This window comes from Carettochelys insculpta, chromosome 11, assembly GCF_033958435.1.
Source record: "Carettochelys insculpta isolate YL-2023 chromosome 11, ASM3395843v1, whole genome shotgun sequence".
NCBI classification, from domain to species: domain Eukaryota; kingdom Metazoa; phylum Chordata; order Testudines; family Carettochelyidae; genus Carettochelys; species Carettochelys insculpta.
In genome coordinates, this window is record NC_134147.1 from 39,084,200 (window position 1) to 39,096,630 (window position 12,431).

At 41.4% G+C, this 12,431-nt stretch overlaps 1 protein-coding gene across 2 annotated transcripts in view; it reads right to left on the reverse strand.

The window, feature by feature from the left end:
- Positions 1–5,752, reverse strand: part of PPP4R2 (protein phosphatase 4 regulatory subunit 2) — a 32,341-nt gene extending 26,589 nt beyond the window's left edge. Inside the window, exons 1-3 of one of the 2 annotated variants that reach the window (XM_075005103.1) lie at positions 5,595–5,727; positions 5,128–5,278; positions 4,871–4,952 (exon numbers count right to left, since the gene is read on the reverse strand). In XM_075005103.1, coding sequence (XP_074861204.1) covers positions 4,871–4,872 — 2 coding nt within the window. In that variant the 5' untranslated portion in view covers positions 4,873–4,952; positions 5,128–5,278; positions 5,595–5,727. Of the gene's footprint in view, positions 1–4,870; positions 4,953–5,127; positions 5,279–5,594 lie in introns of both variants that reach the window. The other variant, XM_075005102.1, reaches the window with a different exon arrangement.
- Between the last annotated feature and the right edge of the window lie 6,679 nt (positions 5,753–12,431).

The window sequence follows — 12,431 nt, forward strand, 5'->3', positions numbered from 1 at the left end:
AAGAACAATGCTTTTAAAAATCAGATTTAAATAAAAGATTTAAATTTAACTTTCAAGGTAGAGCATATATTGCTACAAAAATCTACACATAGTGAAACACTACAAATGAATTGAACATACAAAATGCCAAAACATACAGCTGAAATGCCAGAATGCAAATTCAAGGAACTTCAGTCCAAATTTATACTTCTTTTCATCGTTTCACCAGTTCGGTAACTGACAAACATTTCTCTACTATGGTTCAATTTAACAAATAAAACACAGATCTGATTGGCGTTCAAGAAGGAAGTTTCAAAAGTGTTCAGTAAAAAAAAACAAAAACAAGCAAACAAACCTTTCCACCAATAAAAGAAAACAAATATTAAAACAGATCAAAATACAATTGAGGTTTAAAAGAACAAACTGTGCAGTCTATAGCCCACAGTTAAAAAACCAAAACTAGGTAAACAAGGAGTAATGAACTCAAGAGGCACATAGAGAGCACAAGTGCAACCCCACAGACTCCTAGTCACAGGTAAGACCTATTCCAAAGCATAGAAAAGGCCTAAAATTATTTTACAATTAATTACTCCAGGCCTATGCCCATATTTTGACAGGTTTTGGTAGGATCTTTAGGATGCTAGAAATAAATAGGTAACTAATGAACCATCTACATTACGTCTTAACTATAACCCTTCCTACTGCAACGCTGCAAACTTGGAGCTTACCTAGATTTAGGGTGACCATCCATCCTGCATTAGGAGGCATCCCTACTTATTTTTTTAAAGGGACCAATTGTCCAATACCTGGGCCCGCCCCGCTGAACTTTTCTGCCAGCAGCTATGCAGGTGAAGCTGCTGGCCAGAGAGCTAGCAGGTCAGCTCCCTGAGCCTTAGGGAAGCATGGGTGGCTGCCCCTCCCCGACGCTCTGCCGCTTCCCTGGGGGCTCCCACAGAGTGCCAGAAGCTGCTGCCTCCTTCCTGGCTCCCTGGGGCTTGGTGGAGCTGGGAGGAGTCACCCCTCCCCTCACATATCTCCCTGTCCCATATTTGGGACAGGGAGATATGGCCACCCTACCTAGATTGGGGGAGGCCAAGACACCAGAGAGTGAAGACAGAATTATGCTTTTTTGAGTGTATAAAAACATGTCAAAACATTTTTAAAACTTTGGATATTTGCTTGTTTTTTCTACCTTAGAAATAACCACAATCTCCTTTCCCTATTTTTACAACATGATTCCTCAGAGAACCCAAAGAAACTGATTTGAAGCTTTTCTGCCATTAATTGAAGGGGCTGAAAATCCCCTTAATGATGAATGAATCCTTAATTCAGAGACCATTTATTTCAAATTAGACATTTGAAGTAAGTGAAAATACTAAACAACCACCTCCCCTCATATACCTAGTTTTAAGTCTACAATAAAAATTGCTCAGTTTATCAGATATTACTTCCTTGATATTGAAAAGGTCACCTAGAGACATTTCCTGGAAAACAGTATTTTTCTGTTATATTAGGATGTGTGAAGTTCCACAAGCAAAACAACTGGATTTTTTTTTTAAATAAAATAACTACTGACTGATGTGGGTTAAGGCCTATACAATAGCAGAAAAGTACTGTGAGACTTCACAGGTCTCCAGGTAGGCTTTTTAGGCACCAGAGGTGTTTTGGCTGACAACCATTAGCTGAAAACTTTTTAACATCCAGGTTACAAATAAGATGGTACTAGGAAAAACTTTCAGCCATCAGTTCTCAGAGTCTGAGTTGAGCATAACTCTTTTTCGGCATACAATAAAAGCCACGTTTTAAAGCATCTGGATAACTGGCACTCTCAACCGGCATCTTCTCAGCCAGGAGTGACAGAGTGGAGTCAGCAGCTACAGGGCTGTCAGGCCCCTGGTCTATCCAGAAAATTTAATTACCCAGCAATCCCCTTAATCCAGGTTCTACTGTATATCTCAAAATAAGAGACCAGTATTAATTTGCTTAGCTCCCTGAAACTTTGTTCAAAATTCAGGCCACAATCTTTCAAACAACTAAGTATATGCTAAATTTTGCTCAAAATAACAGCCCCTAGAATTCTTGCGACCAAGTTTAGCATTTGTACATTTATACCCTGGCTACACAAGGTACCACAAGATTTTTAATTATTGGCCTAATCTACACACACCAAGTAATTTTACTCAGGTGAATAAATGCCACTGTGTCAGATGCAAAAGTTCACATAAGTTAGTGTTTGCAGGATGAACATGCAGGTTATAAAATATACAATATATAGCAATTGCATGCTTCTATGAGAAGATCAAGATAATTTTTTCTAGACATATTTTAATTTTCAAAACCCTATTAATAAAATTTAGAAACTCTTCACCTATCAGAGTACAGTTGCCACATAAGGAAAAGTTCCTGACACTGTATTTTATAAAGTACACATATTGTTTGTTTTTCATAATGTTTATTTTCACAATACCCCTATCTATCACATAGAACTGGAAGGGACCTCCAGAGGTCATCAAGTCTAGTCCCCTGCCCTCACAGCAGGACCTATCACCATCTCTGACAGATTTTTTTTTTTAAATGTATTTGCCCCAGATCCCTACATGTCCCCCTCAGGCACTGAACTCACAATCCAGGGTTTAGCAGGCCAATGCTCAAACCACTGAGCTACCCGTCCCCCCTCCATTTAAAAAAAAAATAATTTTTTTTTTGTCCTAGATCCCTAAATGATCGCCTTGAGGACTGAACTCAAAAACAAGGGCTTAGCAGGCCAACCCTCAACCCACTGAGCTATCCCTATCTCATCCCACCACTTGAAAAGCAGAGCATAACATTGAGGTAAGACAGCGAGCAAGACACCTCATGTTATCTCATTTGTCTCCCTCCCCACTATGACAAATTCATTTTTGTTCACTACTTGTTAGGTCAGCAGGGATATGTACAACTTCACATGGTACTGGTAAAAGAAATGCTGCAAATATGCAGAATCTCCAATATAATGGACCTTCTGAAAAGAGACAGCTCTAATTATTTAAATAATTATGTTGCTGATATTGAAGTTTACTAATTCTTCAAACTAAACTCAGTTTTGACAAATGCTACCTCTGAATATTTCAATATGTAACGACTAAATACATTTTGCAAAATATTAGATGAAGAAATAATGTAGATCTTGAAAGCTAATGTGAGTTCAATTAAATGTAATGGTGAAGCTTGAATACTTGTAGTTCCATATGCTGCCCTATTTGCATACAAAGGAAAACACTGGAGATTTTGCTAATCTGTAACTAACAAATGTGAAACTACTAAACAAGTACAGCAACAACTGAAATATCAAAGTATTTAGAAAAAATACAGAATGATAACAAAAGGGAAAGAAAATAATGAGAGCATACAGAGCCATGATTTTGTACGAATCAAGGAAAATGTGTACGCAGTAAAACAGAGCGCATTGCAAGATCAAAGCCTTTGTGAAACTGAGTACAAAGTTAATCCACCCATTTTCCAAAAACAAAAAAGCCAGCAAAAATTAACAGTAGATACACAGCTGCATTCTATCATCCTGTTCTAAATTCTCTAACACATGTTTTCTTAAATATTTCCTATTTGATCACGTTCAGAAATACTTTACGGTTTCTGTTTTGGAAACTAAAGACAGACAAGCAAAAACCTCTAAGAAAATTTCAGACACAATTTAAGCAATTCAAAGAATAATTTTACACTGTATAAAGATAGTATTTCTTCTAATGTAAAAACAGTATAAAGATTCATTAAACAAAGATATCTATATTACAGCTTTTCTGCTGAGTTGAAGCCTTTGCTTCAAAGAGCAAAGTGCATTTCAGGACTTCAGTTTTCCCTTCAGGGCTACAGATTTAAGCATACAACAATAAAAATAGATCTTTTGCAAGTTGGACACACTATAAATTTGAACAAAGCCTATGTGAGCCAATGTTTCCTAATAAAACTCAGGTAGAGAGACATACTCCTTTCTATATCCTGTACTCTAGCTGCACTAGGCCTCAAAAACAAGGAGGCAGCCTGGGAGCCAGAAAGTGAGCTCCTCACCGGCAATGCACCCAGGAAAGCCTTTCCCCTTCCTGCCAAATAGTGAGACAACAAGGAAGTCACCCAGTACAGCACCAGAGATTATACCCGACAAGGAGAGAGCTATTCCAGCTTTTTTATAACTACAATTTCGCTTCCACGAAAGGGCCAAATGGACCCACCCCAGTCCAAGAAAGCCTGGGGAAAGTGAAGTGAAAGCAGGTGCATAGACTGGTGAAGTGGGGACTTTATGAAACACAGAACAACAAATTGGCTCCTACACACCTATTGTGTAGAGTGTCTCTAAATGATGTTTGCTCTCTTCCACTTATAAAAAGAGCAACTGAATGCAAGAGAGCCTGTCTGTATGCAACACAAAGACTGCAAATATTAATGTAAATCACCAAGTCTTTTGCTTCTGTGAACCATGATGCCACATACCAATTTTGAAAGAAAATTTACAATACATTTTAAACTCTTCCTCTTTCAGGCTATGCAACCTGATGTACATATTATGTAAAATCTGGAAAAAGCCAAAGGCTCACTGTTTTTAACTGAATTAAGGACGCCTGATAGATGACCCTGCACCAAGTCTATACAACATACAAGGAGAATGTTCTCAATCACATCAAACTAGTGTGTGCCACCTCCAAGCATGAAGGAAAATAAACAAATCAAAACTCAAGAAGTCTTCAACCCCTACCAACTGCAATCAGAATGAAGGACAATCTATTCAGCTCATGCACTCAAACAACATGCAAACAAAACTTCATCATCACTCAATCTCTCTCTGGGCCTAAAATTAAGAGAGTTATTATAAGCCTCAACTGAGGGGGTAGATCAGACTTACATTGTCTCTCCGGTCTTGGCAACATGACAAAGAAACTGATCCAGCACTGGACACGCTTCTTTCTTCCCCCTCTTCTCAAAATCTGCACGTAAGGAAAGGGTGGGCAGGGGGAGAACATCCCAGTTAATATCAGTGGACTGGGGCTGCAAACGCAGCTCCCACAAGCAGCGTTTCCTGAGTCCCCGTGTGCTAGAGAGCAGAGCCACCCCCTTCCACCCCACTCGAGCCGCAGCCTTAGGGCCCTGCGAGCCTCTTACTGCTTCTGAGGAGGGAACCGTCTGCATCTGAATGGCAGTAAGTCACTCGAAGTTGATTTGCAACTTCTCTGGAGCGGCCGCAGCCACGAGAGCGAGGCGGCTGGACTCCGGCTGCGTCCAGGGAGGCAGGCTGAGGCTAGCGCGCCCCGGGCTGGGAAGAGAAAGTGGCAGGGGTGAGAGGGGGGCCGGCACACGGGGAGAGCGGGGGCGCTTGGCTCCGCCGGGGGGAGATCCGCGCGGAGAAGGGGAGGAAGGGAGAGCCCCTGCCCCCTGGCTGCCCCCCTCCTACGTTCTCCGTCACCTCGCAGGGGCTCTGCCGCCCCAGCGCCGGGGGAAGGGGCTTCCCTCTTCACCGCCTTCCCCTCCCACCTAGGGCGCCGCGGCCTCCCTCAGCGCCAGCACCCACCCGCAGGGCCCGGCCGCCCCGGTGAGGAGAGCTCCCTCCCCCGGCCCCGCCCGGCCACCACCTTTCAGCGCCTCCTGCAGCCTCTCGACATCCATGGTGCGCCGCTGCCCGCTCTCTGCGCTGCTCCCGCCTCCTGCCCCCCGCCCCGCACAGGAAACAGGCACCGGCAGCAGCACAAACACACCGCGGGCTTAGCAAGCCTCCAACATGGCGCCGGGCCGTCACCGTGCGCGCCCCCGACAGCCCGCCCCCTCCTGCTGGGCTGGAGCGCGGAGCGCGCGGGGCGGGGCCGCCGGAGCCTGGCGGAGATGGGCGGGCGCCTGTGTGGTTGGGGTTGTGTACACCCCTGCGCGCTTCTCCGGCGGGGGCGGGGCTCGCCGCCTTCCACGCGCACACTGGTGGGTTGTTCAGCTCCTGCCCCCCGTCGCTCCCTACCCTCATGCACCTTCCACACCGAACGGGGCTTTCCCAACCCCCGTGCACCTTCCACACTGAGTGGGGGGTCTCCTAAACCCCCCACTTTATACAGGGGCTTCCCAACTCCTTCCCCAGTGTTCACACTCAGTGGGGGGGGGGTTGCCCAGTACACCTTGGTGCTTTCCACACTGACTGGGGGGGCTTACCAACTCCCCACCCCTCCTGAGGGGATACTCAGCCCCTACACGCAACAGCCACACCCTAGGTAGGAGCGTCTCAGCCTTGACCTCCTTCCAGACTCGGACCGGTGGGGGTTATCCCCCTCACACACACTTCTTCCATACTCCCTTCCCCACCACCTGCACAGCAGCCGCACTCTGGAGCCCTGAATACATACCTTTTCTTCTTTGCTTGTGGCACTTAATTGTCCCTTATCTCTCTTTGCTATTTCGCTGTAATTATAGTATTTACCTTTACAAGGTATTTTTGCAGTACTTTGTGTATGAAAAATGCCATGTAAAATTATGATACTTTGTACTATAATACCATTGCATACCATGGTATGCATATTTTTCTATTGCTTTCAGGTATATGTCCAACTGACCAGCTGCATTAAAACCAGATAATTATTTCTTACATATAAATCAAATAAAACTGAGATATGTTTGGAGTAGGATGACCACCCAGCCAAATTTGGAGGGATAGTCCTTATTTGAGATCTAACATCTTGAGTGCCATATCCTGTCATTAAGCGCATACTTTGAACAGCAATCATGAAAAGAAACACCCAACATTTGATCTGGCTTAGCTTTAGAAAAAATATTTTCAGGAGTTTACAAATAGGAAATGCTAATGAAACAACAAAAGCATGCAAACGTGTTTCTGAAAATCACAGAAATTCACATTTTCAATGCTTTTGTTATTTGTAATGGAAAAGTGTATCATTTCAGTCTGAGACTCTTATTTGGCAAACAGTGATGTGCTCAATTTTGAGCATGAGTGCTTCCCATTTATGTTATATTAAAGGCAATAGGATCATTCACCTGCTTAAAATTAAGCACATATATAGTAATCTGTAGAATCAGGACACTGGTTTGAACATCATCAAATGGGACTTCTCTTGGGAAGCTTAATTAAAATGACAGCCTCTGGTGAGGGAGAAAACAGACACATGCACTGAACAGAGATAATGAAGAAGTGAGATGGACTTCTAAAAGCAGATTGAGGAATGTCTTTTCAATACATACTCTTGTAATGGTCCCTACACTTTCCCACACAAAAGCCCACAGGAGACAAGAAAAAAAGCCCAGTCTGGTAAGATCTTCCCCCATATTTCCCTGGTCTGGGTCCCAGAATCAGCAGGGATAGAAACTGCTATGAAAAAGTCCCTAAAATTGAAGCAGGAAGGCCTGGGATTCATGGGAATCTGAGTGCTCAGATCTGCAGATTTTAACCAGCCAGCTGCACACACAGAAACATGTCAACTGTGGACATTTCTGTAGAATTCAGGCACCCAGGGTGGTTATTCCTAGAAGGAAATGGAAATGCCCATAAAAATGAAGTTGTAAATAAAGTAGCCAATTATTGCAGCCAACTATTATTCTAGGCATATGCAAGCTGTCACGTCTGCTGTAACTCACTACTAGGTAAAAATCCTGAATATGCCTGCGTCATCTCCCACACTCCACCCTAGATCTGAATACTCAAGGATGTGTGCACATAGATTTTCTGCTTTTCATACAAAAAGAAGTAAAGGTGAATCAACAGTCTCTGTGGCATTATCCTTCCTTCTCTCTACCAACTTTTCTTGAAAGTCCTGAGTGTGCATAACAGATCATAAGGAATAGTGGCGGGGCTAGAGCATGATGACACGTTGTCCTCCCTCTAAACCCAGAGGCTGTGGTTACACTAGCGAGTTTTGCTGGCAAAACTCCGGCTTTGTTGACAAAACTTGTGGAGCGCACACACACAAAATGGGATTTGTCGACAGTACCTGGACAAAACACAGCACTTTTGCCGGCAATGTTCTGCCTTGAAGCTTTGAGGCATAAATCGTCAAGGCTGTAGACATCAGCTCAGCACTGACAAATTTATAGCTGGAAACCAGAGCAGCTCACCTGTATATTAGTATTCAAAATAGGCATTTGATTTAGAAGAATGTGTTTAGACTCCATGGAATGCTTGCACATCGCTACCTACATTAATTTCACTTGCAATATTTGTGTCCCATGCTGTAAGGCAATATGAAGTTTTGCTTTAATGGCTAAAATGATAGCTCTGAACCTGTGAACCCAGCCAGGAAGAATGGTCTATGACCCATCAAGAAGGACTAATAAAACTAAATGGGCCATTGTAGAACACCATGATACAATGACTTGGTTAATGGTCCTCTCACACCCATAAAGGTGCTAAACGTGAAAATCTCGTCCCATCAGCTTGAATTCTGGAATAAGAAAATAAAGATAACAGACATGAAAATCTGTAACTTCTCTTTGCTCTTTAGATTCTCACAGGGTTGTAGCTTGGAAACAAAGGCAGAGATCCCTAGAGTCACCTTGGGTTAGCTCTAAAAGACATTCAGTCCTGACAAATTATAGAAGTCAGTCACCTTTTAAACTACAGATTGTAACTCATTTGTGTATATATGTTTGCCTGGCTTTAACCTATAAATGACTGTCATTTCTTTGTCACATTTAATAAAGCCTTAGCTTCTTATAGGACTGGCTACAAGCGTTGTCTTTAAACGTGAAATCTGAAGTACAAATTGAGCTGGGGTTAAGTGACTGGTGTCTTGGGACTGAAAACAACCTGTAACTTTTGTGATCTTTGGTGTATAGCAACCAACTTGTACTGTCAGGCTTGCCAAGGCAGTAAGATAAACTGGAACAGCAGTCTGGGACTGCTTGGTAAAGCTGTTATAGTGTGTTAGGCATTCACATTCATTACTGGGTTGGTGAAATCTGATTATAGAATTTAAGACCAAGTTGGGGTCTCTATCCTGCTTCTTAACAGTCCATCTATTGTGAGGTTTGCAAAGTCATGATCCATTCTGGGCAGAATGACATGAGCTTGAAACTTTAGTATCTCCAACACAATCAGTGGAAACCAAAATTCTAGAAATCAGTCAAATATCCAAATGGTGATGAAAATAAAAGTATCCGTCACTCGGCGAAGAAGAAAGCTTTAATCAATTTGACAACTGAGCAGAGAAATTTTACTGGGTTTTAAGCTGCTTCTTTCAGAGCTGTAAGAAAGATAATGGAACCTATGCCCTGGAGATGTTACATTATCATTGGCTAACATGTCTGTTACGTTGTGGGAAATCTGTTGGAGCTCTCTATTGATGCTTACATGGTTTCACTTTTGTACAGCTTAATCTACCTCTGTATTCTTGCACACCTTCATTGCACCACCGTTTGTCTGCAATTCAGCATTCTGGTGATGTTTTCCTCTTTTTCAGATATGTTTTCCTTTCACTTTGCCATTTCCCTCATTCATATGCTATACAATCAATCTGGACTTCAAATACTGTAACATTTGTGTGTAACTTATTAGCATTTTTGCATAGATAAGACATTTACCCCCTGCTACATATTGCTGTTTGAAGTAAACAACAAATGATTGTTTGTATGTCTGATGACTACTGAGGAGCAGGAAGTAATCAGTGATTAACCCTTTCCTTTCTGTATATTTGTACTTTCATAGGTTCATAAATTGTGGGTGGGGAAAGCAATTTTTGTGTCTTCTGTGTATTTCCAGACCCTAATTAAGCACTGACTCTTAACTAATTAACTTAGTGGTGGAATTAAATATGACCAATTGACAATGGCTAAGAATGTACCTATATTTAGGGATTAGTTCTCTACTGCTTTACCCCTCGTGCGGTGCTTTATTGCGGACAAAGTGAGCATAAAACTCTAGCCAACCAAAATGGTCGAGTTTACATCCACTTTGTAAACAGTAGCAATCAGATAAAGTGAGCTGAAATTTTCAGTGCAAAGTTTTTTTGTTTTGTTTTGAAAAATGAAAATAAAATGAAATTTATTGTGGAAAAAAAATAAAAATATTCAGTTCCATTTTCACCAGTTAAGCACATGCTGGAGGACGACAATTACTTTGTCTTGGCCAGAGTTTTGAAGGAGTTAGATCAAACTGGCTAACACAATCTAACATCACGTATTTAACTATTAGCTCAGACAAGGCCTAAAGTACAGTGCAGAAGCATTTCCAAGATCTGAGTCTAGAGCCTTGTCTATACAGAGGAGATATTTAGTGTAAACTTTGGTGTGAACTTAAATAGACATAGTTACCTGATATAACCTAACCAAACAGACATTCGTATTCTAGTATAACTGTGGCTTTTTTGTGATTTAATCACATTGCTTGGGAAGGAAAAAAAAGCCATTTGTATAGCAGACTAGGTATGTGCACATGGGAAGGTATACCAGTCTAACTATGCATGTAGAGCTGGTAGAATTTTCCCCTATTACTGAAAATTGTAATGTTAAAAATCTTTCTTTCAAACACACAATAACATTTTTGCTTTTAAAATAACATGGGACCTCACTACTTCTTTACTTTTTCTTTAACAGAGAGAATGTAACACAAAGTCCCTTTATTTCAGGGGTAAAATAAAAATCAGAAGAAAGTGTTTTTTCCCCACCCCTTGTCATCTTTTCCTTCTTCTGACAGAAAAAAAGGGATAGGGAGGACAACTAAAAATAAAAAGTGAGAAAGCGGGTTATTTTAAAAAATTAAATGGAGACATATATTCAAATCTCAGTTGGAATATATAAAGCATATAATAGGCTCTGCCATTGATTTGCTGAGTGACCTTGGAAAAATGAGTTAGTCCATTTGGACATTCCTTCCTTACCTGTAAAATGGTGATGATATTTTTCTATTCTTTGTGAAGTGCTTTTATATCCTTGGTACATACAAGTTATTTGTGCAGAATGTGGCTGTGCTTTGTGTAAGCTCCTCTTGTTCTGGTCTTTGAGTATTTACTGGGGGATAACCACGCTGCACCTTCTTTTGTCTTTTAGCAGGTATTTTTGTTGTTAGTCACACAATACTACAGCGATCTGATTGTTTTCCAACCCAAATTTTGGTTTTCCAGCAAAGCACCTTAGCCCAATGCTAATTACCACATGGTTGAGAATTCTTACCCTTTTATTTTCATATGCCACATAGCTGATTTGTTCAACATATATAAACTGGGGTGTAATATCAAGAATTCTACCTGGTTGTTTATGGACCCCTTAAGTTTAGCCATAAATCTTATTCAATACATTTAAAGTAAAGAAAATAAAAAAAAAAACTTGACAGAACCATTTGTTTTTATTTACTCATTAGATGTAACTTTTTACTATGATTTTTAAAACAAGTTTTTTAAATATTAGCATTTTAATACAAAGAGAAAAACAAGATGAAACCTGATCTTGCTTTTCTTGGAAACCCTCTTACTCATGTGGCAATTCTGAGTGCCCAGAAAATGCAGAATAAGGCCCAACAGGTGATAATATTAACGTACCTCTGCACACAGTAGGATTAACATAGGTTACTTACTAATGTCCATATGCCAGAGGGCAGAAATGAGCTCTATCTTACCTTTTCAAGAGTGAGGCAATGCACAATTAAGACTGAATCGTTGAGATCTTGAGCTGAGATCTTGCGGCTTTTTGATTTGTACATGGTAACTCACTCCCAGGTGCAACATAGCCTGTGAATACTAAGGCACTTTACATGGAGCTAACATAAGCGTGACAGACAGCATTATGGCCAGATCACGCTCTCAATAGGGGCAAAAAGGCAGAAAAATCAGAACTCAGTGCAATGAGCTTCTCTGGAATTATCTTGTCAGGTTTCTCCTGCCTCGGGTGGAAGGTTAAGAACATAAGAACATAAGAACATAAGAATGGCCATACTGGGTCAGACCAAAGGTCCATCAAGCCCAGCATCCCATCTGCCGACGGTGGCCAATGCCAGGTGCCCCAGAGAAGGAGAACAGAAGACAAGTGATTTATCTCCTGCCATCCATCTCTTGCCCTTGTTATGAAGGCTAGGGCACCATACTTTATCCCTGGCTAATAGCCATTTATGGACCTGACCTGCAAAAATTTATCAAGCTCTTTTTTAAACCCTAATAGAGTCCTGGCCTTCACAGCCTCCTCGGGCAAGGAGTTCCACAGGTTGACTGTGCGCTGTGTGAAGAAAAATTTCCTTTTATTAGTTTTGAACCTACTACCCATCAATTTCATTTGGTGTCCCCTAGTTCTTGTATTATGGGAAAAGGTAAATAATTTTTCTATATTCACTTTCTCCACACCATTCATGATTTTATATACCTCTATCATATCGCCCCTCAATCGCCTCTTTTCCAAACTGAAAAGTCCCAGTCTCTCTAGCCTCTCCCCATATGGGACCCTTTCCAAGCCCCTAATCATCTTAGTCGCCCTTTTCTGAACCTTTTCTAATGCCA